At 52.8% G+C, this 26,462-nt stretch overlaps 11 protein-coding genes across 11 annotated transcripts; 4 read left to right on the forward strand and 7 right to left on the reverse strand.

Annotated features, from left to right (window-relative positions):
* Positions 1-86: 86 nt before the first annotated feature.
* On the forward strand, positions 87-1,436 carry ACET3X_000915 (uncharacterized protein; the record flags this gene model as incomplete). Its single annotated transcript, XM_069448264.1, has 1 exon — positions 87-1,436. The coding sequence occupies one exon, from the start codon at positions 87-89 to the stop codon at positions 1,434-1,436; it is 1,350 nt and encodes a 449-aa protein (XP_069311157.1).
* Positions 1,437-1,717: 281 nt separating this feature from the next.
* Positions 1,718-2,406, reverse strand: ACET3X_000916 (uncharacterized protein; the record flags this gene model as incomplete). Its single annotated transcript, XM_069448265.1, has 3 exons — positions 1,718-2,074; positions 2,124-2,239; positions 2,289-2,406. 3 exons carry the CDS (start codon positions 2,404-2,406, stop codon positions 1,718-1,720), a joined length of 591 nt encoding a protein of 196 aa, XP_069311158.1.
* A 1,311-nt stretch (positions 2,407-3,717) lies between these two features.
* ACET3X_000917 (uncharacterized protein) lies at positions 3,718-4,372 on the forward strand (the record flags this gene model as incomplete). Its single annotated transcript, XM_069448266.1, has 5 exons — positions 3,718-3,730; positions 3,784-3,799; positions 3,852-3,936; positions 4,034-4,177; positions 4,238-4,372. The coding sequence occupies 5 exons, from the start codon at positions 3,718-3,720 to the stop codon at positions 4,370-4,372; spliced, it is 393 nt and encodes a 130-aa protein (XP_069311159.1).
* A 468-nt stretch (positions 4,373-4,840) lies between these two features.
* ACET3X_000918 (uncharacterized protein) lies at positions 4,841-6,851 on the reverse strand (the record flags this gene model as incomplete). Its single annotated transcript, XM_069448267.1, has 2 exons — positions 4,841-6,735; positions 6,788-6,851. 2 exons carry the CDS (start codon positions 6,849-6,851, stop codon positions 4,841-4,843), a joined length of 1,959 nt encoding a protein of 652 aa, XP_069311160.1.
* Positions 6,852-8,731: 1,880 nt separating this feature from the next.
* On the reverse strand, positions 8,732-9,343 carry ACET3X_000919 (40S ribosomal protein uS11; the record flags this gene model as incomplete). The annotated part of the gene is made up of 4 exons (XM_069448268.1): positions 8,732-8,928; positions 8,978-9,062; positions 9,114-9,218; positions 9,275-9,343. 4 exons carry the CDS (start codon positions 9,341-9,343, stop codon positions 8,732-8,734), a joined length of 456 nt encoding a protein of 151 aa, XP_069311161.1.
* Positions 9,344-9,595: 252 nt separating this feature from the next.
* ACET3X_000920 (uncharacterized protein) lies at positions 9,596-11,392 on the forward strand (the record flags this gene model as incomplete). Its single annotated transcript, XM_069448269.1, has 5 exons — positions 9,596-9,681; positions 10,011-10,071; positions 10,128-10,239; positions 10,295-11,040; positions 11,108-11,392. 5 exons carry the CDS (start codon positions 9,596-9,598, stop codon positions 11,390-11,392), a joined length of 1,290 nt encoding a protein of 429 aa, XP_069311162.1.
* Positions 11,393-11,638: 246 nt separating this feature from the next.
* ACET3X_000921 (uncharacterized protein) lies at positions 11,639-12,994 on the reverse strand (the record flags this gene model as incomplete). Its single annotated transcript, XM_069448270.1, has 3 exons — positions 11,639-12,050; positions 12,097-12,741; positions 12,801-12,994. The coding sequence occupies 3 exons, from the start codon at positions 12,992-12,994 to the stop codon at positions 11,639-11,641; spliced, it is 1,251 nt and encodes a 416-aa protein (XP_069311163.1).
* Positions 12,995-14,736: 1,742 nt separating this feature from the next.
* ACET3X_000922 (uncharacterized protein) lies at positions 14,737-17,957 on the reverse strand. The gene has a single exon (XM_069448272.1). The coding sequence runs from the start codon at positions 17,085-17,087 to the stop codon at positions 15,720-15,722; it is 1,368 nt and encodes a 455-aa protein (XP_069311164.1). The 5' UTR covers positions 17,088-17,957; the 3' UTR covers positions 14,737-15,719.
* A 1,941-nt stretch (positions 17,958-19,898) lies between these two features.
* On the reverse strand, positions 19,899-20,945 carry ACET3X_000923 (60S ribosomal protein uL30; the record flags this gene model as incomplete). Its single annotated transcript, XM_069448273.1, has 4 exons — positions 19,899-20,182; positions 20,235-20,579; positions 20,766-20,878; positions 20,932-20,945. The coding sequence occupies 4 exons, from the start codon at positions 20,943-20,945 to the stop codon at positions 19,899-19,901; spliced, it is 756 nt and encodes a 251-aa protein (XP_069311165.1).
* A 1,892-nt stretch (positions 20,946-22,837) lies between these two features.
* Positions 22,838-23,793, reverse strand: ACET3X_000924 (uncharacterized protein; the record flags this gene model as incomplete). The annotated part of the gene is made up of 2 exons (XM_069448274.1): positions 22,838-23,662; positions 23,710-23,793. The coding sequence occupies 2 exons, from the start codon at positions 23,791-23,793 to the stop codon at positions 22,838-22,840; spliced, it is 909 nt and encodes a 302-aa protein (XP_069311166.1).
* A 903-nt stretch (positions 23,794-24,696) lies between these two features.
* Positions 24,697-26,267, forward strand: ACET3X_000925 (uncharacterized protein; the record flags this gene model as incomplete). Its single annotated transcript, XM_069448275.1, has 5 exons — positions 24,697-24,820; positions 24,924-24,929; positions 25,002-25,097; positions 25,152-25,931; positions 25,987-26,267. 5 exons carry the CDS (start codon positions 24,697-24,699, stop codon positions 26,265-26,267), a joined length of 1,287 nt encoding a protein of 428 aa, XP_069311167.1.
* Between the last annotated feature and the right edge of the window lie 195 nt (positions 26,268-26,462).

The raw sequence follows: 26,462 nt of genomic DNA on the forward strand, positions 1-26,462 counted from the left end.
GGACCTGTACAACCCTTCGTCAGCGACCAAACGTCCCAAAGTCGAAGGAACGAGAGTTGTCGAGTAAAAGAGAAAGAGAAAGAGCCATGGCATCACGGTGGGCGAATGAAGAAGCAGACAAGGCCGAGGAGGCGCGTCGAAAGAAGGAAAAAGAAGAGAAGAAGCGCCTGAAACTCCAGAAACAGCAAGAGGCGGAGGCAGCATCACAAGCAGCGCAAGAGGCAGAGTCCAGACCCGCAAAGCGACGAAGATTATCAACAGACAACGATGATGAGCACACCCCGAAGCCAAAAGAAGAACAAGCTGAGAGGAAGCTCTTGCAATTCGAAGGCGGAATTTGGGGTCCATGCCGACATGTCTCAAACTTTGAAACCCTCAACCAGATCGAAGAAGGCTCATACGGCTGGGTATCAAGAGCGCGCGACATTGCCACTGGCTCAGTAGTCGCCCACAAGAAAGTCAAAATGGACTATAATCAAGACGGCTTCCCAATCACCGCGTTACGAGAGATCTCGATCCTGCAACGCTGCAAACACACCAATATCGTCGATCTCCTAGAGGTTCTATCGGGTGACGACCCACAAGAATGTGTTCTGGTCATGGAATTTCTCGAGCATGACCTCAAGACGCTACAAGAAGATATGAGTGAGCCATTTATGGCGAGCGAAGTCAAGACGCTCCTACGGCAACTGGTTTCCGGGGTTGGGTTTCTGCACGACAACTTCATTATGCATCGGGATCTAAAAACATCAAACATACTACTCAACAACCGCGGTCAGCTCAAACTCGCTGATTTTGGCATGGCACGATATGTCCCGCCTGCGAATGCGCCTCTTACACAGCTGGTCGTCACACTGTGGTACCGTGCGCCAGAGCTCTTGTTAGGTACGAGAGATTACGGGACCGAAGTCGACATGTGGAGCGTAGGCTGTATATTCGGCGAGTTACTTGCAAAAGAACCGCTATTGCAGGGTAAGAACGAGGTCGACGAGCTTTCCCTCATCTTCTCGCTCTGCGGCCTCCCCTCTGAAAAGACCTGGCCACAGTTCTACCGTCTGCCCAACTCCAAGTCGCTGAAACTACCACGCGACCATCGCAACGCCCCGGGCTTTAACAGGGCAAAGTTCCCCTTCCTAACAGCATCCGGCATCGAACTCCTGTCTTCGCTGCTCTCCCTGAACCCCGACCACAGGCCCACAGCACGAGAAGTCTTGGAACATCCCTACTTCAAAGAGCAACCAAAACCAAAACCCACCGAAATGTTTCCCACGTTTCCAAGTAAGGCAGGACAGGAAAGGAGGAGGAAGAAGAGTCCAAATGCACCGAAGAGGGGAGAGGCGCCAGGGGGAATACAGGGCAGTCTAGACTTTAGTAGCATCTTCAAAGGGCGAGAGGAGGAAGAGAAGGGAGCTGGGTTTCAGCTCAAGATGACTTGATGAATCAAAAGACGAAGCAAAGTGTGAACAAGTGGGCAGACATTTTCAATACGGTGAACATGAACTCAGTCCGGTTAGGGAAACGGGCCTTCGATTATTGTTTGCCGATATCCTGGCCAAAAGAATATTCTCCTACGTGACCATACAGATAGCACCAGACTTTCCCCACAGATAGCAGCCAAGGGTTCGCGTCTCTCATCTGCGGTCTCGACTCCGACTACGGTCGCTGCCATAGGAGCTGTAACTGGGACTTCTCCTTCCCCCGCCTCCACCGCCACGGCCTATTCTCCTCGGGGGACTATCCCGCCTGCCGTAGCCTCCTCCCCCGCTTCGTCTTGGTGGTGTTCTGGATAGAGACCGACTGTAAGAGGACCGCGACATGCTTCGCCGTGGTGATCGGCTGCGAGATCGAGTGTATGGCCGGGGTCGTCCTCCATAGCCCCCTTGTCCACCACGACCACCTCCACCTCTTCCCCGACTCCAGTGTCCTCGACCGGGTGACATGCGGCGTGGTGGGGAGCGATAACGCGATGGTCCGTCCATAGGTCGTGGTCTGTATGCGCCAGGCGGACCTCCACCTCTGGGCCCTCTTCCACCGCGTCCATAACCACCATCGTAGTCCTCGCGCGGTGGTGGGCCTCTACGCGCCGGCGGAGGTGTCTGTGAGAAGCGACGTCGAGGAAGGACAATTGAAACTTGAATCTTCGCTCCGTCTAGTTGCGCGTCGTGCATCTTCGCAATCGCACGTTCGGCATCGTCGATTTCTTCATAGAGGATATAGGCTATTCCGCGATTGATGTTGACTGTTTCACGATTAGTCCCGCGTCTGTGAAGAGAACGGAGGAAACATACAGGTCGGATTCATGGGCATCCTGAGGTCTTTAATGGTGCCGTACTTGCCAAATATCTCACGCACATGGTCCTCTTTGACATTCCTGGTCAAGGCTTCTACTACGATCTGCTGGGCCATGAGCAAGTTTCTGGTACAGGAAGGCTGAACCAGAAGCAAACTACAAAAGTTGGGCTTAATAAAGTAAAGTTGCTTACCTTTGCGCTTCTAGGTGCTGGCAACGCATCTCTTGGTGTCGGGCTACGGGTATAGCTCCTTCCTCTTGAACGCGACCTGCTGTCCGGTGTGTAGCTTCTCCGCCCATTGCGCCTTGGTGACGGTGATCTAGGTGACCGCGACCGACTGACTGAACGGGAACGTGTGCGCGACCGCGGGGTTACTGAGCGTCGCGGTGAGACTGAATGCGCCGAACGCGTGAGTGATCTCGTACGCGACCTGTCGCGAGAAGGGCTGCGCGTGCGTGAGCGTGCGGGAGACGGAGAACGAGACGGCATGCTTTGGATTGTGGCGCAACTAGAGTCGTGGTTAAGATCTTGTTTCTATGCTCGTTAATGTGCATTCATCGGTTAGATTTGGTGTTGTTCTGTCCAGAACGCCAAACGCGACGTAACTTTTGGGTAGTTAGCTGTAAGCTTCTGGACGCTCGTCTTGGCACTGTCACGTGACGAGCGGAAGAAGTCCTGGAACGGCAGCGCAACAACAACAGAGATAGCCAGCACAGTGAACGTGAGATGACGTTGTTGAAGAAAAAAGGGCCGAACTTGGAGATGAAACCAAAATGCAGTGTGAACACCCGGATGTTGCGTAGCCCTCAGTAACTATCGTATCAACCCCCCGCGGGGCTCGATGTTACGTATCTGCAATCTCAGGTAAAGACTGCCCTTGAATAGGTCAAAAGGTAGCCTGCGTGTTAGACGTGTGAATGACTCTGCCTGTTTTGTTTGACGTCTGCTGCTGTTGGGCAGTTGGACCGACTGTTGGATTGCCAACACTTCGACCCGCTATCCGTTGTCAACCCCAGAGACCGGCGGATACTACTAGGCGGGTATCGCGGTGGACATAGCTAAATGGGGCGCGCTCACTTCCCTTACGTCTAGGCATCAAGGGCAGTATCGACCCCCACGCGGCACACAGCTGCATAATGGCGCAGAAAAAACGCGTGACGAGTCGTCAGATTTGGAAGCTCAGAGGTTTGCATGTAGAAATTGGAGGAGTGAATGGCGTCTGTGAGATTTGATCGCGAGAGGCGGGGTCAAAACAGCCCCACTATCAAATCGCAACTTTAGCCCAACAACGCAGCCTTGAACACTCTCACCGCATTTACCTTCTTCCTCTGCTTAGTCAAAAGTACCTGCATCCCTTCGCCGCACCCCTCTTCCACTTTCTCATCACTACAAGCTTCCACAGCACGCACATCAACCCCTCGTAAACATGTCCTGGCAAGGTAAGCAACTCACGCCGCCAACTCGGAGAGGTGGTAGCTAACACTGGACACAGCATACGTTGACACCAGGTACGCTTGACCTCGCAGCGAGTAACCGTCCATATCTAATGCTCCCATCTAGCCTCGTCGGCACCGGCAACATCGACAAGGCCCTCATCTGCGACGTCGAGGGCGCAACTACCTGGGCCGCATCCCCCGACTTCTCGGTACGTCGTCCGATCAACACGCGCCAGACGCTGCGAGCGTCTCAGATGCGAGGCTCTGGCAGCGCATACACGATGCACTGATGCTGACGGGGTTTAGCTGTCCGCCGAGGAGAGGGCTGCCATCGCCAGGTCCTTCGGCGACAAGTCAGAGCCCAAGAAGGCCATCTCGGAGGGTGTCAAGATCAATGGCGTCAAGTACATGACCATCGAGGCAGGCGATGACTCGCTCAAGGCAAAGAAGGTACCGTACTAGACACAGTCCACCACAACATAGTGTGCAGAGTACTGACAACAACTCCAGGGCAAGGAGGGCATTGTCGCCTACAAGACCGGCCAAGCCGTCATCATCGCCCACCACCCCGACACCATTCAGACTCCCAACGCCTTCAATTCAGTAGTCGAGCTCGGCGAGTACCTGAAGAAGCACAATATGTAAAGCACCTTCGATTCGAGACTGTTTGTACTTTAGGGATATTTGCATAACCAGTTGAGGAGCGATGGACGGCATCATGGGTGACTGCTCATGGATATAGATATGATTGACGATGGACGAAATAGCGACATTGAAGGACCCTCTTCGATACAATGACAAACTCAACCCCTAAGACCAGACCCCCTTTTTTTTGTCCAACTTCTCAGACTAACGCTGTGCTTCACCCCGCTAATCAGGTCGGTCTCGTGTCAAGCTTCGAGTCGTCATCACCAACAGGACGCATGGGCTATAGGTTTCCGCATGTGTATTCTTTCTTGCGAAATCGAATCAAAGTTCGAAAAAAAAAAGTTATGAACCTTAGCGAATCATCATGATAAGGGTAGCCATGGCTAAGTCGGCAACTGCAGTGTGGAAAGGGAGGGACTGCACCAAAAGGTAAGGGCAACTCCCCCCCTAAAATGGAACAGAAATCTATAGTCCCTTCATACTTCCCAATTTCTTTACGACCTTTTCCCCAAATGCTCTCTGTAGCTGCGCAGCCACAACTTCCCTCTTCTCATCTGCATCTTCATCGAGGTCAAATGCCACGGGACCCTGAAGACAAGCTGTGATCACACCTTCTACCGTATTACCTAGGTGACTTTTCACGCCACGAATATGTTGTGGCTCTTTCTCTAATAATCTCTTCTTAACACCCCAGGTATCCTTAGGTCGGGCGTTCTCAAGGTCAATAGAAAGAAGCTGGTCGATGGTCTTCCAGTAAGCGATTTCTAACAAGACAAGACCGAGCGAGTAGAGATCAAAGGATTTCTTGTAGGACTCCCGACCGCCCGCGTCCTCACGGTTCCCTTTGTGTTGTACAGAAGGATGGCGATAGATGTCTGCGGCGGGATTGTCAAGAGGTCGTTCAGTCATATCGTCGCTAGTAGCTGGGCGAGAGTAGTCGAAGCCACTGACGAACGGATCCGCATAGTTGATTTCGCCTTCCGTAACGCGGCCGTTGTGAACTTTACCCCCTTTCTTGGGAAACAGTAGGATGTTGGCGGAGCGCAGGCCTTTATGTAGCCAGTCGACTGCATGTAGACGTTCGACTGTCTCGACAAGCAGGCGCATGAGCGTAATGCGATCTGTCAGTGAAGGTATGTCGTTTTCAGGGGTAGTAATGAGCGCGTGTAGAGATGTAGGCTCAGTATCCATCGAAACAGATGCAGGTTTCTCAAAAACCAAACCAAAACGTCCTTCGTCTTCGTCAATGAAATAGCCGCGACAGAAGGGTGCTCTGAACCTGACTGTCCTGTTGTGCTTACTGAGCAAAGCAGCTAGTTTCTTGACACGAGCGTGAATTTTAGCATCAACTGCACCATCCTGCTGCATAGGACCGGAGGTATCAGGACTTTTCCATTCAATCCATACAGGCGTTTTCTTGTAGTATGCTTCCGTACGTACACCTTCATCAATTTCTTGAGGAAACTGGGCGCCTTGCCGAGGGCGTACGTCAGCATATTGGAGCCTGGTATCGCGGATGTCATTTGGGAGATCTGGCATGTTGATCTCCTGTGCGTAGCTTGATGTGAGGTGTTCGTGAGAGTCTTCGATAGCAAGGTGAATGAAGTTTTGCTGGGCGAGAGCGGCCAGAGGCTGGTGTGAGGCGCCGCGAGCTATGACAGCGCCGCTATCAATTGGTCCATCGCAATTGGCGTCGTCCATCTCTAGCAGTGAGTATGATCTTTGGGAGCTGATCTGTTCTAACTGCTGAGACTGGTAGATTTGAACCATTTGCGACATAGTCCTGTTCAGCAGGACTATTTGATCATTAGTGCGTGTCTGCATGTCAATGAGAAGATCCAGTTGAGCCTTGTCTAGCGCTTCATGCATCTTGTCATTGAAGTTGGCCAGTTTCGCAATGAGCGTTTCCATCTTCTGGTGGTCGAACGTCGCCCATTTGAGTCTCCTGGGCACATCCTTGAATTGTTGCACAAACTTGAGGGACATCTTGACCAGCTCTTCAGTGGGTGGGAACCGGACAGAGTTTACGTTTCCCTCGCTACAGCCGTCGGTATCGTTCTCGATCAGCCGATCGGAATTTTGCAGGACAAACTCTTCAGCTGCTTCCTCCAAGAGAGGATTCGTAAGTCTCTGGTATTTCTTGTCTAGTCGACCGAATGAGAAGAGAAGCTTTTGCTGCTGCTCCATGATGTTGATGATCAGACCTTTCGACATATGGTTCAAAACTAGCTTGTCATCTCGATAGTCAAGCTGTACAAGCTTTGCCCAGTTGAGGAGTCGGTGTTCCTCGACCTTGAAGTTAACTAGAAGAGCTTGGCAGTCTTTGCGGAGATGACAAGCGTCCGCGATCAGTTCGTAACCTTATAAGACATGTTAGGCTTTGCTGGGATGTCGTTGGATATATGCACTGACCTTGTATACATCCTGCGAACACCTGGAAGAAGAAGGATACGCTTCCAATCGCTAGCTCAGCCATCTTTTTCTGTTGATAGATAGGCGATTGCTGTATGGAAGGACCCTTGAACAGGACACACGGAGGATCTCACCAGAGAAGAACAGAAAGCAATGAGATGAATACAGTATGTGCGCAGTAGTCCAAGAGTGAGAAGGCTGATGCTTCAGGCATATCATTAGGGCTACGTGAACATATAGGACATTGACATGCAGGCGCGCGCAGCCTGATTTGTGACCAACACTGCCTCCATAGTCATGAGCTGCAAGCCATCTGTATGTCCTAGGCTAATCAAACGGTCTGAGCTAGTGAAGTCCGGTCAAGGTGGTAACGCGATGGCGTTTTGCTACGCGTGAGGAAGGCTGCAATTGTGGCTGAGGGGTGTCCTGTTGAACTCGTCTGGTGCCACGAAAGACAGGCTTGTTGCTGATGGAGGAGAGTCGGGAGTGTGCCTCGAAGGAAGCCGCGGTCCACACAGCCACGCTAGGAAGCCACGCGAACATGGTTCCTGGTCAGGCGAGCGCGTCGCATACCGTCACCACCAAGCTGTACGACAGCCAATGGGCCTCTCGCTCCCCGGCAATGTTTCTCGCACATCTCAATCCTTGGTATCGTCCTGAATCAGACTTCGATCGCACGCCCTTTGTCGCTCTGTTATTCCGGGCCCCCGTAAAGCTACTGCTCTACCATTCATACCACCTTCTCGCGTACCTTCGCTCGGCCCCGAAGCCCTTAGAGCAACCACCTGTTCGAGTCGTCTGCATCTCTGATACGCACAACCATATACCCGAAGATGTACCGGAAGGCGATCTGCTCATTCATGCCGGGGATATGACAAATGGTGGAAGCGTAGCGGAGATACAGAAACAGATTGACTGGCTGAGTTCACTGCCGCATAGAGAGATTGTCGTCGTCAGTGGGAATCACGACACTTTTCTGGACCCAAGGACCCGACCTTCGTTGTCTGAGGAGCAGAGAACAGGGAAGCTGAACTGGAGGAGGGTACACTACTTGCAGCACCGGCGGTTGAGCCTCACGATCAGGGTCGAGCGTAGGCATGGTGCTCAGACGGATGCAACAACACCCCTGCTCACTGCGGAACAAAACCAGAGACGGATACGGATCTACGGCGCACCACAAATTCCAGCATGCGGACCAATGGACATTCATGCTTTCCAGTACGAACGAGGTCGAGATGCATGGTCAGAAACTGTACCTGAGGATGTCGACGTCTTGGTCACACACACACCACCGAAGTATCATCTGGACTTGTCATTACCGACAGGAATCGGCTGTGAGTACCTTTTTTCTGAGGTCAAACGGGTGAAACCTACGTTACATGTCTTCGGCCATGTACACTGGGGAGCTGGGCGAACTGTAGTGTATTGGGATAAAGCTCATGATGCCTATGTGCAAGGGCTTTCGATAAAATCAAAGTGGACGCGAGGCCTACTCAATCCAAAGCTGTGGTGGAACATCGTCAGGGTCGCATACCGTGGTATAAGAGAGCTTCTGTGGGATCGCGTGTGGGGTGGACAGAGCCCCAACACAATCATGGTCAACGCGGCCCAAACAATTGGAAATACAGGGGAGTTGGGCAATCCCATCCAGGTTGTCGACATTTAACATGGTCCGTCACAGTATACCCAAAGCAGTCGTAATCGTAATGTTCAAACCTCTTGAGCAACACAGCAGTAAGCACTTCATTGTCGGGAAACCTTTTCGAACTAAAAAGGATTCTGTTGATTTCGCTCGACTATCTCGCAGGAGAAGCCAAGATCAACAAGGAGACCAGGCGATTCGCCGTTCCCCGCGACTTTATTTGATTGTGGTCATTAAACCATAAATCGTGCATACCATGCCATGCCATATCCCACCACTGAGCAAACGACTTGCGCACATGCTCAGAGACGACGACCACGGCGACCACCCTTCCTTCTGGTCGAGTCGGAGGGAGTAGGGGTAACGTCCTCGATACGTCCAATGCGCATGCCGGCGCGGGCAAGAGCGCGGAGAGCGGACTGGGCACCGGGACCGGGGGTCTTGGTGCCGTTACCACCGGTGGCACGGATCTTGACGTGGAGAGCGGTGATGCCGAGTTCTGACCAAGTTAGCTTCTACTCTGGCTCATGACTTCCAGGCCGTCTTACCCTTGCAGCGGGCAGCAACATCCTGGGCTGCCAACATGGCGGCGTAGGGAGAGCTCTCGTCACGGTCGGCCTTGACCTTCATGCCCTTTTGTACTCGTTAGTGCACGTCGCATGCAGCCTGGACGTCTGCACTTACACCGGTGACACGGGAGATGGTTTCGCGGCCAGAAAGATCGGTGATGTGGACGAATGTGTCGTTGAACGAGGCAAAGATGCGGGCAACACCGAAGACAAGCTCACCCTGCGCGGCTGTCAGTTCATCGTCTCTCGTCTTCCAGTGCCTGCTTGTCCACGAACCTCGCGGACCTGGGGTCCGAGTTGGATGTTCTCCTGGGGAGCGCGGGCGACCTTCTGCTTGGGAGGCATGTTGGCGGTTTGAGGGGATTCTTGACGTGACTGGCGGTTCGTAACGCTGGCGGCGATCGTGAGGTCGAACTTTTGGTGGGTGATGAATTTCGCTTGTGTCGGAGCAACGAAACGCCGTGCTTAGCGTGCCAAGCCCGACTACTTAACTTTTCTTTGGCAGCCGCAAGCGATCTTTAGGTCCTCCATCGCTTCGCCATGGGCTGACTTCCTCCACCTCACTCGCGCACAGGAGCGTGCGACACGACAACAACCATGGACAATCGCAAGAGCGTCGGCATTATCGGCATGGGCGACATGGGCAAGATGTACGCCCGCCGCCTGAGCACAGCTGGATGGAAGTGAGTGCATTCGCGCAACTGATGGCTCAAAGCTCCAGCGCCTTCTGCAAATGGTAAGTCCTGCACCCTCACACGCACCCTTCCCCCGTTATGATGACCGTGAGTGCATTTGGCTCGAGTATGGCGCATGTCCACACTGCTGCCGTCTTGGTTTGCAGTAATTGGGCATGTTGCCGTCCATGATGTGAATTCTCGCTACCTTAATTTATACACCTCTGAACTACAACCAACTATACCGCATTGTTCATTACCATGACGCGAACTTTGCTAACCAGTTGCCTCACAGATCGACTCCTCCCATCGAACACGCTGACATGCTGTCTTTGAAGGGTTCACGCCTGCGATTTGCCGGACAAGTTTGATACATTAGTAGCAGAGTTCCGGGACTTTGTAGGATAGCACTTTTATATATTTTAATGAATGAACGCATGCTGAGACTGCGCCAGTCCAACGTTGAGATCATGCAAAATGGGCATCTCGTGTCCCGCTGCAGCGACTTCATCATCTATAGCGTCGAGGCGAAGAACATCGATGCCGTCGTGAGGACTTTCGGCCCATGTACGCCGTCTCCTGATATTGAACCGTGTTACCACTAATTCATTCCTGCGTTCAGCTACCAAGGTTGGCGCCATAGTCGGAGGTCAGACCTCATGCAAAGCCCCAGAGATGGATGCTTTTGACAAGCATCTTCCCAAGGACGTTAGCATCGTGTCGGTGCACTCTCTCCATGGACCCGGTATAGATCCGAAAGGGCAACCCTTGGTCCTGATCAAGTACCGGGCTTCAGACGCCGACTTCGCATTCGTCGAAGACGTCATGTCTTGCCTTGGGTCAAAGCACGTCTATCTCTCTGCCGAGCAGCATGACCGCATTACAGCGGATACGCAAGCTGTTACCCATGCCGCCTTCCTCAGCATGGGTGGCGCATGGTTCGCGAACAACCAGTTTCCGTGGGACAGCTCACGCTATGTCGGCGGTATCGAGAACGTCAAGATGAACATCACCCTCCGCATCTACTCTAACAAGTGGCATGTCTATGCAGGTCTTGCAATTCTCAATCCAGACGCGAAGAAGCAGATTAAGCAGTATGCTGAGTCAGTGACCGAGCTGTTCAAGCTTATGCTCGCTGGGCAGCGGGACGAACTCCGTGAACGTGTTCATACTGCACGCAAGGCCGTCTTTGGCGACAATGAGGATGGTAAGAAGCTGCTTCTGCGAGATGACTTGCTTGACCGATTCGCCTTGGGCACGATCCCTGAGAAGAAGCTCAAGAATAACCATCTCAGTCTACTCGCCATGGTAGACTGCTGGTGGAAGCTAGGCATAGTGCCCTACGACCATATGATCTGCTCGACACCTGTAAGTTTGCGACTTCTACTCATTTTCCCCTCACAATTTGCAAGTTGGTTCAGTAACACATATCCAGCCTTCACGTATGTGGCTCGGCATCACAGAGTACCTCTTCTGCAACCCCACGCTACTCGAAGAGGCCATCGACACGGCCATCGATGACAACACGTTCCGCGCCGATGACTTGGAGTTCACCTTCGCCGCCAGGGACTGGAGCTCGCGTGTCAGTCTGGGTAACTTTGATGGCTATCGCGAGAAGTTTGAGGAGATCCAAAGATACTTTGAGCCGAGGTTCCCAGAGGCGACCAAGTTGGGCAATGAGATGATCAAGGTCATCTTGCAGAAGACTCAGGATACTTGAATTCCTGATTACAGAACTAGAGTATGCATGGAAGATGTGGTAGATCAATGGATGATGAGCGCTACGACAGTCATGCACATTCATTTGCGAGTGACGGTTATGAGCTACAGAAGCAACATATGTCGTATCAGAGCTGTGAGGTCGTTACTTTATATGTCTGTCTCCCCTACCCAACGACAACTCCTTGCACTTGAAACTACGCTTTTGGGTATCATGCGGTGCCACAGTATCAGAAGTCTTTCGCTTTCACCTCCCTGCTTCGTTTCCAGACTCGAATTCGGTGCTTTCACCAATATCGCAAATCCCGAAGCCTTCCTTGCCCCCCTTTATGCCCTTCCATTTACAAGCCTCCTGCAACTCTTTCGGTGGTGCCATGACCTCTTCCTCGGTCAATACCCACGTGCCCCAATGCATTCCCAGCGCCCTCTTACACTTCGTGTCCGCGAATATGTTGACAGCGTCTTTGGGACTAGCATGTACATTGCTGAACATCCAGCGAGGTTGATAGGCACCGATAGGAATTAGACCAAGGTCGAAGGGGCCGCGATGTTGACCGATTTGAGAAAAGGCCGGGCATGTGGGTAGGTGAGAGTAGGCCGCCGAGTAGTCATCTTCAGTGGCGGGGATGCCGGATGGCACCGTGCGGTAGCCTGTGTCACTGTAGAGATGTTAGTATAAGCAGGCAAGAGATGAGGTAGACGTACCCAGCAAAGTAAACCTTTGCACCACCGGATTCCACACTCCAGCTCGCCCAAAGTGTCTTGGCCTTGTCAAACGGTGTCCTCGCACTGATATGCTGGCAAGGTAGCGCACCAATCGTTGCCTTTATGTAACCATTTCCTCCCGCGTCTGGGGACACCACAGAAACAGAACCTGCCCTATTGCCCTTTTGCGACACGTCCTCCAATTTGACATCTCTGCTCTCCCACCAATCCAACTCTGTGACTTTTGTAACTCCGCTCTTCTCAAACCACGCCTTGTTGCCCAGCGGTGCGAAGAAGTGCGCCTCAGGGAACTTCTTTTGCAGGCGCTGGATCGTCGGGTAGCTGAGGTGGTCATAGTGATTGTGGCTTATGACTACTGCGTCAACGATCGGTAGGTCTTCAATCTCGCAGGGAGGAGGTGTGTAGCGTTTCAGGCTCTTGATGTTGAATGGTGCGCAACAGTCTTCGAAGACAGGGTCAAAAAGGACGCGGAAGCCGCCTGGGAACTCGATGTAGTAGCATGCGTGACCAAGCCATGTTGCACGTAACTTTGGCGTCTGTCGCGAGGGAAGGAATTCTGGTGTGCGGATTGGCACGGTTGGAGGCGATGTGTCTGGGTTGTTGGCTTGACCCGTAATCTTGCGCCTACGATCGAGTGTCAGCATGCAGCGCATTTCTACGACAATGCCAAAGAGCGGACTTACCAAATCATACCCTTGACCAGCAGTTCCCAAGGGCTTATCTCAACATAGCTATCCCATGGATTCGTGAACCCCTTTCCGCCTTTCAGATGATGCCTCTTTTCATCCGCTTCCTCAGGTTTAGCAGCAATTTGTGTCGGATTGCTTACCGCAGCATAGAGGCCTGCACTGATACTCGCGCCACCTATTGAGCTCATTGTGACCGTAGTGCCAAAGCGTGGTGTCTGCCCGAAGCTCTGGTATTTCCCAAGTTTCCGGTTCTTCCGTAATTCACTGAACAAACGGCGCATGACACGAGAAGAGGGCGTCAGGCGCGACATCAGATATATAGGTTCGCCTGACTCAGCTCAGGCGGCAGAATGCAGGAGCTCTCCAAGCAGCGAGGCAGTATTGTCATGCGCATCCACGTCCGGTTGCGATAGCCACAATACCCTTTGAGTAAAAGTTGCGCCAGACGGAGATAACCACTGTTCTAACGTGGAGGCCATGATGCATCATCTAGTCATGGCGCATGTTCGCTAATGGCTAGCCCGCAAGGCAACATCGGGTCCGGACGATCAACCAGTCTCTTTGTCCGACATGTTTCGGCGTGCATTCAAGTTCAAACACAATCGAGCCTGTGTGGGCACTTCGTAGAGTTTGTGCGATCGTAATACGCACCATTGCGCGGCCGAATCGACCTGGCACGGTGCTTCGTCCGTCTTATTGGTACCTAGAGTACGCGTTTGGGGCGCGGGGCTGCTGCTTAACTCCGCATAGTCAGCGCGTGGTGTGCGCAGCAGCCAGGCGATAGACGAGACGAGCTCACAACAGTTGTAAGTGGGTATGTTTTCGCGCAAGAAAAGAATACGGTGTAATAAAAACAGGCTATGGGCATGGAATTTGCGAGAGCAAGCGCGTTATTGTAGAAGCTCGAGACGATCATGCAATGACAATACCCACGAACACCAACTCAAGGGGCGCTGCCTTCAAGATGTGGGTGTGGATGAGGCTCGAATGAACTAATGGAAAAGAAAAAGAAAAAGTTTTCGGCCAGGGAATGATGCATAAATCGCATAGTAGATTAAATCTGCACTACTAAAGCTTTGAAAGCTTCCTCGGAGACACAGCACAATGTATCATAACAGATATCGAGATTTCTCTCCATACATGCTACAGATCTAGCACCAGTAGCATCGCTTCAAAGATGCCACACCATTAATGTGGTAGCTTGGACCGTTGAAGCCCGTGTTGCCTGCATAACCACCTGTAATACGTAGAGAAAGATCACATGCATCAATCAGCCTCCAGCTTCTAGAACTACCGTCATTCCTGATAATCGGTACCATAATCACTCGCGCACTCCGGGTTTAGCTGATGCTTGTCTAGGCTGACCGCTTGCATGTAAGATGGTCTTTCTCAAGCCAGAGTGGAGCATAAACCTCAAAGGAGTGGCCATGGGGACCAACAACTGGAATGTGGCAATCATACCGAATATCGCTAATGGATGCCACGCTCTGAAATCTGTCAACTTGCCATGTTCGGCAACAATGCCGCAGGGGCATATCTTGACTGGACCAGATATCACTGGAATCGAATCTAATACTCCAAGCCTATCTTCATCATCGTGACCACATACCTGTCAGACCAACGAACAAACCATGTGTACTTTTGAGTCAAAATGGTCAGCTCGACGTTTGTTGTGCCTTTTGATCTAGTCTGACAGACTGTCACCTGATGTGTGAATTGTATGTCCAAGACGTTGCGCATAATATGCCCCCTTCCAAAAAGAATACGAAGTCGAGTGATCTAATGCCTGTTGTTGGGACGAGACCGAGGGCAACGAACAAGGCTGTCTCCAGGGTGGGCTGAAGTAGCTGAAACAACAAGTTGTATTCGATGTAACTACAGTGGTTATCATCACAGTGCTGCTCAAACGAAGTGAACGGAATTTACTCACAAGCAGGACGGATCGATTTACTAAATACAGAACGGGGACAATGATCACCAGGTGAAGTGGAGTTTGATTCGTCGTTTCCTGTGCGAGTGTATCGCTTTTCTAGGATGTTTTTTTTTCGCATTCTGGTGGTATCCCCAATATCAGGATATCTCGTTGTATCGCAGTTATACACTAAACAAATCTTCCCTCCCGTAGCCCAAAACAATCCCGGTGCAGAAACCAGATAAAGCAAGAGGTATTTTTTTCCGCTGCTCCAAAAGAAATAAAGCGAATCCCATCGCTGATCTTGTGCCATTAATTACAACCCGACTACAGCGGAAGGCGAGGATCCAGGAAAGAAGTCGTGAACGTAACAAGCGGCCTTCCAGTGCTGGCATGACTATGGTCGCTGCCGAAGGGTTGGTCGCATGGGGTGACTCCGCATGCTGGAAGCGAAAGCCGACTCCTGAGAAGTGAAATCCGTAAACCAAGAAAAAGCAAACCCCGTAAACATTGAGGCAGCGCCAGAGAAACGAACATCGTAAAGGTGCGATATGACACCTGAATGAAAAGCAAAAACGCCGTAACCCACAATTTCGCTGACATGCTCCTATTAGACCATGGGCAAACCAAAGTCTAAAACGTGATACCGGTGATAACAAGGAAAGAGTGATGGAAAGGGAAAGAAAAGGAAACCAGTGAAATCTATCATGCAAGATGATCGCAAGCCTTGTGCGTTTTCGTGAGATCCGGAGGCGCACCAATATGCTTGCAGATAGCTGAGGGAACGAGGCAGTTGCGCCTTGACAAAGTCCGGTAGTCTAGGCTTGAGGAAATCGAAGTGGCCAAACGTATCCAGTGGTCGGAACTGGGTGGGCTCAGGTAGGCCATGGTACTTCGCGAAATAGAAGAGTAACTTTTGAACATATGAAGCGCTGAAATGGGGTGTCGAATATGTATCCGTGGAAGGTCAAGTGGACGATGTCGCCATGGTGCTCGTCCGATTAGACGGCAACAGCCTGAGGCCCGTAACCAGGTGCCATGTAGTAGGGCGGGTGCCTCTGCACGCAGTAGGCGCATCCGCAGCTGAGACCATGCTGGTTCCAAGCCGACGGGGTGTACTGTGTGGAGTAGGCGGGTGGGCCGTAGTTGGACTGTTGCTGAAGCACTTGCGCAGAGGCGGGCTGAGACAAGGGAGGGAAACCGAACATGGTGCGACGCGAGTAACCTTCGGCCGGAGCCCAGGTTCCCGTTGTGCCATAGTACTCTGGGGTAGTCGGGCCCGTGGTGGGTGCTGACGCAGGAGAGTGCTCGCTAGCGGACCGCCATGGGTCGTACTGCGAGTAGGTTGGAGGGTTGTAGGCCGACTGGGCCGACTTGGGTACAAAGTCGTACGGGGGAGTGTAGGCCTGCTGCATCGGTAGAGGAGGGAGCGGCTTGTTGGGGTTGAACGAGCGTCGCTGTACCGACGTATCGATGGGGCTAAGCTTGTTACTGCGGCCGGAACGCGCAGCAGCGGTGTTCTGGTAGTCCTTCCAGTGCTCTGACCACGATGTCCAACCGTGTTGCTCCGTAGGATCGCGGTGAAGCCTGAACTTGATGGCTACAAGCCACTCGAGCTCAAGCTCGTTCAACTCGTGTACCTGAATGCCGCTGACCTCAGACCAGGAACGGTTGATGAAGGTGTTGTCGTCCAGGAACTTGCTGCCGAGCACTAGTGCGATAGTGAGGAGACGGAACAGGTGGGTGTCGGTCTTGGGCTCGTGAGCTAGCATGGGCATCCTGCTGGACAGATAGTACATGCTGAGCAGGATAGTGGCAGAGGGCAGACGCGTGGCGCAGAGAACCTGGTGTACCCACTTGCGGAACGACGAAGGCATCATGCGACCAGGCGTGATGAGTCGTAGGGCGGTCTCGCAGACGAAGTCGGTCATAACGTCCATGTCGTAATCCAGCTTCGCCGACACACCGCCGACAGGCTTCTCTTCCTTGGCCGGCTGGTTCATTCGCTGGTTGTACTCGTGCACGCGCTGCTGTTGCATAGCCGCCTCTGCCATGGAGTGGCCGGACTGTGCGCGCATGGGTGGCAGTGTGGTTGCGCCCATGGCATCGTAGAATGAGCTCGCGGGCGGAAGGCTAGGAGGGGCATTGCTCAGGTAGGTGCCGGCCTGCGGGTACATGGGTGGCATGGCGATGGCCAGCTGACCGTAGCGGTCTGCGAAGTCGTAACCATCATCTTGCTGCCGGATCGTAGGGCCAGCGTACGCAGGCTGCTGCGGTGGGTATGATGCGCCACAGGCAGAGTGGTAGCTGGGGACGAACTCCTGGGGAGAGAGCCGCGGCATGTTATGCCGGGGGTAGAAGGAGGGCATGATGGTGTTGAACCGCCGCAGAGAGAAGACTGGCGAGGCTCCTGGTGTAGTGTTAGCGATGAGTTGTTGTAGGATAAAGAGAGAGTCTGGTAGCGAGCTGTGTCGCTAGCAGAATCTGTTGGTGTTGACGTACAGTCTTCTCGTTCGCGCCGCCTCTGGAGTAGCCTACGGACCCTCTAGAAAGATGTGCTCATTCAAGGAAAAGTGTCGCCGGGGAAGTGTTTGGTGCGTGGTAGCAATGTGTCGCGCTGCGGGTGCTTGTTGCGCGGAGGCGATGGGAGGGCAGAGAAGGGGCGAGAACGGAAGCGAAGTGTGCGTCGACAGGTGCAGTGCAGCTCGAGGGTGATGGAGCACAGGCAGGCCGGGGCTAAGTCAATAGATCCGGCGACGCGAGGTCGTTGTTGTTGATGATGATGTCGCGGAGAGTCGAGGTCCCTGGAGACTGGCGGGAAAAGAAAAGCAGGTTGAAACGGAGCGCAATCAGACAGAACAGGCCAGAACCAGAGCCGAGGAATGCACACGCAGCCTGTGTTCAGGTGGCGGAGGTGACGAGGCGTTGGGTGTCAGAGCCAGACGGACAGGTCTACCCGTGAGTGTGCAGCACTGCTCGTTTGCACAGCCAGCGAGACAGAGCAAGCGTCGGGTGATGCTGGTGGGCGGGCTGGGGATGCCGGACAGCCGAGATTGGAAGCGCACGTCCGCTGGGGGGGCTTGGGGACTGTGTCGCAACGAGCAACGCCTGCGACGAAGACAGGACGCGGGAGATGGGGGAGACGGGGAGGGAGGAGGGGAGGGGAGGACGAGGAGGATGTGAGGGTGAGGGTGAGGATGGGGAGAGCAGAGGGCGGTGATGTGGGTGTATTCGACCACACACCGTTAGCGAGGCCTAGCAGCGAAGGGGCTCTCTGGCAATGGCGAGCCAGCAAGACCGTCGTGATCCGAAGGCCGCACCTGCAATAATGGTTCATTACCTGACCGTCTATCCACTCATGTGCTATGAAAACTCTGCCTCTTGCAGTTAGTGGGTCATAAACGTCGACTCCCAGCCCGCGTTTTGCGGTGACTGCCACTCATGACTCTCGACGCAGGAGCGCTGCAGAGCTGGTGCACAAATCGAGCGCCTTCATGCGTCCCCAGCATGTCCAGGCCAATGAACGCTCACAGGGACCACCCTCTGCACCTGCGAGGGGAGTGAGCCACGTATCGCCAGTCGCCTCTCCTGCAACCCGGCTTGCCGTCTTCTTCTGGTGCGCCTGCAGTAGCGGCCTTACTGGTCCGCTGCGCCTTCATGAGCTGCTGTCATCTGAGCTCCCTGGGTTGTGAACAGTGCTCCAGCGCCTTATGAATCTATACACGACACAATTTGCACTGGCCGACAATTCTCCCTGTGCTCAACGCCTACCGCTAGCACCTCTTCGTCTTGTTTTGTTTTGGGTAGATAGCGCTGCTGCGTCTTGTGTCGTGGTGGACATGGCAATGCGCCGGGCCCAAGAATAGCACGGCCACCGCGCACTTCACCATCAACTCGGACCCGTTCGCACTGCGAAAATTGTGCCGCGGCCGCCGTTGAGTGCTCCTGCGACGTCTAGCCCCAAAGAGTCAGACCTACAGCATCCGCAGGCGGGGCCATGTCCTACCACGATGATGGGGGGGGGGGGGTCTCGCGATCAGCGCGGCTTATGCAAATCGATCCCAAATCTGAACACCACTGTAGCGTGGCAGCGACAACGTCGGCGGCGAAACCGGAATGCCTTGCGTCTGTCGGCGGGCGTCATCAACCTCCCCGTCGCCAAATTGCTGCTCGTGCAATCGTCACTCGCAACCCAAGCGCTCGGCGCCCCTCTCTGGGCTCGGTGCTATATCGTAAGCAGGTGCCCACCGCATGCACCTGGGATGCATGTGAGGATGTTCGAGCCTTCGAGGCCAGCACTTTCTCCACTCACACAGTCTAACATCTTTGCTGACCAGTTCCTCGGCCTCGGATTGGCCCCTGAGCCCATCAATGTCCGTGGTGACGCTTGCAGCCCTTTACCGTGACTTTCCATCAGGCACCAGAAACATCCCGTCCGTCACACTTGTGACTTCACCATCCCACGCCAAAGCCATCATTTGCCTGCCGTGGCGTCGAGTGCCATGTCGTCAACAATAAAATCTGGTTGCAGTTTACGTCAGGGGATGCGGTGAGGGCGAGCGCTATGGGCTGAAGAAGAATGAAAAAAACATGTGCCAGCAAGGAGACGCATGTAGCACATGATTGGCAGACATCGATGCGGACACGAACTTGATCAAAGTAGCTTAGTGCATGTAGACACGTGATCTGCTCATAAGCCGCCAGCCCGTGAAGATGAGGCTCCAAGGCCAGAGGCAGCAGTTCCACCCACTGCTTGTAGCAACATTGCGGCCAGGCTTCATAGTAGAGGTTACGCGACCACTGTCAGTCTCGACGATAGCCTTACTCACTTGGGCCACTTCGCGATGATGCTCAGGCGTTTTGGGCTCGCCCAATGCCCAACGCGTACGATATGCGCTGGCATGCAATGCAGCTAATCCACATCGCATGGCACCAACAAGTACACGATAGTTACGAGCGCACGATATCAAGATGACCGGTTTGAATCAAGTGGAAGATGGCGCAGTGACTGCGTAGTTCATTCAGATTCCATGCGTTTCGCATGTAGACTCGTAAGACGACCATATACTTAGGTCCAGGATCCCAAACGCCAATGTAAATGCTGATTCCGTGGTATATCCCAAAAGCTTTTCACGCGCCAAACCAGAGACGAAAACCAAGAACTTTGACCAATCGACGATCTAGTTCATCTGCCTAATCAAATCGTTGATCTTCTCTTCCCGGTTGCCCAAGTCACCACCTTCGATGAAGTGCTTGAACTTCCTCTTACGGAAGCCGCCGGTAGGGCTGTTAAGCTTGAACGGCCAGAGGAAATTCGAGGCTGCCTTAAAGTTTGGCCCGACAGTGCAGATCTCGTGGATGAGATCCTCCATGCAGATCATGCCGTATTTACCCAGGTTCTCTTCGATGATTTCGTTGTCGGTCAGAGGGAGTCGTTGCTTGTCAACCTTACCATAGCCACGCTCTGCACATGAGTTAGTGTCCGACAATGACATTGAGCTTGGGTCGAAACTTACTGTAGATGAGCTCACGAACCGACTTTTGGTTTGGGTAGCCATAAGCAACGAACGGCTCAACAATCTTCAGCATCTCCATCGTCGCCTTAGTCAGCTTGATGAAAACGCCGTTATTGATCTGAAGGAGCCGGAGGAGCTGCAGTGTCTTGCGCTTCTTGGGGTCAATCTTGTTGATACCCTTTATCCGAACGACGAAGGCAAGTTTTGGCTCGGCGGGGACGTAAAGGCTTTCACTCTTCTTGGCTTCGCGCGACATGCGCACCCGCTCACGCTCAGCATCGCGGTACTCCTTCACATACTTCTCAGCCCTTGTAAAGATGACCTCGCGCTTCTTCTTGTTCTTGTCTGTCTCATGTCAGCGCTGTTTACAACAGTATGGCATGCATTAACTCCAAAGAGAGCGATTGCATCATTCCCGAAAGATGGTTAACAGTTCGACAACATTGACCGTAGTCTAGCCGATAGTGTGGTTGTTATAATCATCGTAATCGCCCTCCTGGAGTCTTTCTGAGCATGTGGGGTTGGCCGTACCTCGCTTTTCGCGTGTTGCGATCGCACGCTCCTCGCGGGCCTTCTCTTGAGACTTCCTCTTCTTGAGGAGGTTCTCAGGCACGAGAGTGACCTCACTTTGTGTGGGAACAGTTCTGCAAGGCGCGCGTTAGCTTTGGAAGATGCGTGCGGTGTAGGGACAACTTACGACTTCGACGACATGTTGAAGTGGTGTTCGAGAAATTCGTCGGAAGCTCAATTTTTGCCAGACCCTTAGCGCCTACGCTAGCCTTTCTGCCCCAAGCGCCAACGCTAAGGTGCTGGGGTCCCACATAAGCTGCGCCCGTCTGCGGCCGAGGTCTGGAAAACCGTACTGGAATCCCGACTTCCTTCTCGCAACGAGCATGTACTTCACAGCTTGTTTGTTTTTTACAATGGCCATATTATGATGCGGCAGAAAAAGTAGCGAGGTGACTATTGAGAAGTCTCCTGCACTACGATTCTCACAGAATGAAGTTGCCCAGCATGTCGAATACCTAGGTATCGATGCATTCACATGCACCGGAACTGTCTCTGTGTTGCAGGTGACCTTTGGCGGCACACAAGGTCATGTCGCTTGCTTGCAGCTTTGATATTTTGCAGCAGTCCTTCCCACCATCTCGGACTCCGAAGATTCCATCAACAGCGAGCAATAGTAACTCGGGAGAACTACAAGCTGCAGGCGATGCGCCTCTGTTTAGGCCGTCGATAGGCAGCTTCTCTAAGCTTCAAAAGAAGAGTGCTTATCCATCAATGGCTTTCCTTTAGCCGCTTACTTGGGGAGAGAATGGAATTATGCTGTCACGATAGCGAACTATCGAGCATGTCAGGTGAGATGCTTCGTGGTTTGGCTAGTTCATCATCAACATGGTTGTTCACACGGTCGTGTTATCTCTATTAGTTTATTCTAGAAGACTGGTTACACAGAGAAGGATTTGTATACTGAATTCTCCCTACAACACACCCAGGCGAGAAACTCAAGACCCCAATCCAGAGATCTTCGTACAGCCCTGCAAAGTCCTCAGAAGTACAACCCATACCACGGGACATCTCTAGTGAACCGACCTAGTCCTAGTATTCATGTCGCGAATCGTGAAGTGGCCACCATCGGTCATAAAGAAGATTCGTGTTAGTTCCTCAAGATCAGAATGTCGACACTGGCTCCATTCACCATCGTGTCATGTCTGTGGCCTACCGGGAGAGCATTTGCATCATAGTTCTCTTCATTATCATTGAAATTCCACAGCATCATGAAGAAGCGCCTCTTATCACGTTCTGCGGCTGAAAGCTTCAATACGAAATTAACTCCACAGACCAAAGCCATATTACTACCACGAAGAGTTCACCGAACAACAGCCTCCGTCTGTTCATGAATCCAATGTCACTACTGCATTTGCCTCAGGCCAATCAACTCTTTTCACCCCCTGATCCTGTGGTTCACGATCAAAGCTCCACAAGACGATATGTGAGCGTGGTCTAGACCTGCCTGAACCCTAAGATCGTTCGTTTCAAAATGACAGAAGTCGGCCTGCGCCACACTACATGCCATGCCGTCTCGTTTCGTTTGACGATCCCCAGTACCCACATGTTTCGTACCATGCTTTACTCGCTTCCAAGCTGTGCTAATGCTAGCTCGAGGCGATTAGCCGTAGCGTCATACATGCTATCGGATGCATTTCGTTGTGTCATTAGAAAAGGTCCGACAGAGTTTTTGTTGTCATAGTTGGGCTCATATAAGGAATGCAGAATTTTCAAAATAGCCAAATGACTCTGTAGGGTGCAAAATGTCATGACAATGCTTTTTGTGAAAAGCAGAATACTCGTACATTGAGGAGGATATCATAAACGCATGATCCTACTCGGATCTTGTTTCCGGAACTCCACGCTGAATGAAACGCCATTTCCGAGGCATGAACATGCCACCCCATGATGCGTTGATCTCAGCGATGATGACAAAACAACTGAAGAATTCGTGTATGTGAAGGTCGTGATACGAGTGTGATGGGCGAATAGCAAGATCCACCATGCCGCTGTATACCCCACCTCGTCTTTTTCGTAATCTGGGTACATTTCCTTTAGGGCAGAAAATGCGAATAGTGACCTGGGACCCTCTGCCTGCACTTTTCGCAGTCCTCCCGATAACCCATGCTGAAACGGCCCATACCCGTGAGTGCACCGCTTCGTTTCCTTCCCCGCGGCGTTGATGGTGGAGCCAGTGTCGGAGAAGACTCGGTTTCCATTTGATCGGCCGTACTGGTGTGCGAAAAACTAAGTCGCGACAGCTGGGACTGGGTGAGTGCAGTCGGCGTGTCTGGAATATCCTCGTCCTCTGAGATGGGCGACGGCATACGTCTGCTCCGATCGTCATCTGTGTGCTGCCCTGGTCCCTTCCAAGCTGGTGAAGGTGCCTGCACCGAAGGTAGGTGCGGGTTGTTCATAGCCATGCCACCTGCTGAGCCACTCATAGGGTATCCTAATCCGTTCATCCCTCCTCTCTTAAACGTAGGATGTATGGGTGTAGGTATGCGAGCATTATTGTTGATGGTATCTGAGTTGAATAAAGACGGTTGGAGCATAGCCGGTCGCATGAAGTTGTTGCCAAAGGAGTTGAAGGCGGGCGAATCTGGTGGCTGGCTCCGAACGTCCGTTTCATCGTCGTCGTCCATATCCATGTCCATGTCTGTACCGCTTGACTCTCTCGATATACGAACAGGACCACCATATATCGAATCTGGCGAGTAGGCTCCTCCGTGTTCTGATTTTGCTGGCGTCATCGATCGGATGTCCGTGAACAATCTTGGAGGAGACGGCATGTGTGAACCCCGGTGGGGTAGGTTCGAAAGTATTTGGGGACGGAATTGGCCATGGCTGACCATTTCGTGGGTTTCCGGTCGGCACTTCTGTGGTACAATTAGCCAAACCCAACAAGAACGTATTGCTGACGTGCCTTGGGGTATCTGTCCTCATCGAAATCCGAGTCTGAATCATCGTCTCGGCCTCGCTTCCTGGCCATCATCTGAAACATGGACATGGTGACTTTGGGAAATGAGTAATCCTTATGTAGCCGCGTTCAACGCGTTGATAATTCAGACAAGACGGTTCTTCTGGTGAATGGAGCGCTCGAGGAGGACGTAGTTGGAGAAGCGGGACAGCGGTCGAAGGTCCCTAATAGATATGTTTGGAAGCAAGTGGGCGAGGGGTCGATATGACTATCAGGGGCGCTGTTTCAGGTCGCATGAAAAGAACCCTGGCTTGAGTAGTGGAGTCGCGCGCCTCTAATGGCAGAGCGACTGTGTGGGGGGAACCTTCTCCTTGGGTGTCGGAAGTTGGTAAGCCGTCGGTTGCATGCGGAGCGTCTGAGTGGTAGTAGCGATGATGTCGACGGTGTTGTGGCTTAGCGTGGCGGAGTAGTGAATTGGCATCTGAGGTCAAGCCTTGGAATCGCCGAACCTTGGAAGCCAGGCACGGCATCACGTGGGCTGCGTATATGCATGTTCAAGGAGAAGTGAAGTGTTTTTCTACATGCGATGGCGCCGGTCGCAGGAGGCGTGTTTGCGCGCAGCCACGTCGCAAGGTCGCAAGCTGAATACAGGCCCCCTGAGAAGAGAAGGGAGGGGGTGATGTGGGTGGTCACTGGGAGGGACGAGGGACGAGGGATGATTAGAGCTGCAGCTTGGGTCAACGAGTGCCGCCGACGCGGTGCTCGAGTCTTCCAACACAAAGAGGGTCATCTTCACGCCGTCGTCAGGTCCCAGCAAAGCAACATGCATCAGCCAACAGGAACGTGGCTGATCCAGCACAGTAACAAGCTTGGCGCACCTGCATGTGCAAAGCTCCGGCGGCGGTGTATCGATAGCTTGCGGGACCCAGAACGAACCATCAGCCCCACCTTACCCTAAAGTTTCGCAGCCACACCCAAATAATTTGATAGCATATGACTGTACCTGCTACGCGCTCACGGTGTCTTTTACCTACAGCCTTCGCCGACCTCGGACCTGCGCCTGCATACATCATCTGCACACTCGCCAGGACAAACAATTGCACACCCGGCTCGCCTGGTTTCTTGACTCAAGACACACAACACGCCCTGCACTACTTGGCAGCTGTATATTCCCCTTCGTCTGTGCCACAGTCGGAGTAAGACTGACCGCGTCGCTTAAGCATCCTGTACGTCGAAGCAACATGACTCTTCCTGTTTCAGCTGAGAGGGCGCACGCTAACACATACATACATATAAAGATAGAGACATTGCTACCGCCATGGCTCCTGCTACAACAGAAACACCCGACATGTCTTCCTTCAATGACTCTACCAACCCAAGCGACGACGTGCGCGGTACATCTCCACCTGCGTTCAATTCTCGATGCGAGTACTAACATGGCTGTCTAGTACTTGGTTACGACCCACTGATCCCGCCTCAACTTCTCGCGTCCGAGATCCCCATTCCAGCACACGCCGAGAAGACTGTCCTCCAGGGTCGCAAAGAAGCCGCCAACATCATCACACAAAAGGATGACCGACTCCTCGTCATGGTAGGGCCTTGCTCGCTACACGACCCAGAGCTGGCCCTCGAGTACTGCCAGCGACTCAAGGCTCTTGCCGACAAGCTCCAAGACAACCTCTGCATCATCATGCGCGCCTACCTTGAGAAACCACGCACAACCGTCGGCTGGAAAGGCCTGATCAACGACCCAGACATTGATGAGAGCTACAAGATCAACAAGGGTCTGAGGGTGTCGCGCAAGTTGTTCGTAGACCTCACATCCGCAGGCATGCCCATTGCGTCTGAGATGCTCGACACCATCTCGCCACAGTTCCTCGCAGACCTCATCTCCCTTGGTGCCATTGGTGCGCGAACAACTGAGTCGCAATTGCACCGTGAGCTGGCCTCTGGCCTCTCTTTCCCCATTGGTTTCAAGAACGGTACTGATGGCGGCCTGACCGTTGCGGTGGATGCAATTGGCGCAGCCGCTGCTAAGCATCACTTCATGGGTGTTACGAAGCAAGGTCTCGCTGCTATCACCAGGACGGCAGGTAACGAGCACTGCTTCGTCATTCTCCGTGGTGGAACCAAGGGTACCAACTACGACAAGGACAGCATCAAAGCTGCGAGGGAAGCTTTGAAGAAAAAGGGTCTCCCTGAGGTCATGATGGTTGACTGCTCACACGGTACGCTCTACAGTTGAACAACGACCACCGAGCAATAGACACTAACTTTGGACAGGTAACTCTAACAAGAACCATCGCAACCAGCCCCTTGTAGCCAAGGACATTGCCGACCAAATCCGCAACGGCGAGACTGGCATCGTCGGTGTCATGATTGAGTCCAACATCAACGAAGGCAACCAGAAGGTCCCACCTGAGGGCCCCAGCGGCCTCAAGAAGGGTGTCTCCATTACCGATGCTTGCATTGATTGGGAGAGCACCGTCGACACTCTTGAGAACCTTGCATCTGCCGTCGCTGAGAGGCGCGCTAACAAGACCACCTCTAACGGTGTACACTAAACATCTGTATTGAGATGAGCAATGATCAAGACCATGTGTATAGTATGGGGGCATCTGGCGTTGGGAAAAGTTTAGAGAGAAAAGGGACATGAGTGAGACGATAGGGACTGATTTACGATCAATTTATGAAACAAATGATGGAACCAACCAAATTTCCACGCATCTGCAAATTCGTGACACGAATCCAATGCCTGA

The sequence above is a fragment of the Alternaria dauci genome, chromosome 1 (genome assembly GCF_042100115.1).
Source record: "Alternaria dauci strain A2016 chromosome 1, whole genome shotgun sequence".
Lineage (NCBI taxonomy): Eukaryota > Fungi > Ascomycota > Dothideomycetes > Pleosporales > Pleosporaceae > Alternaria > Alternaria dauci.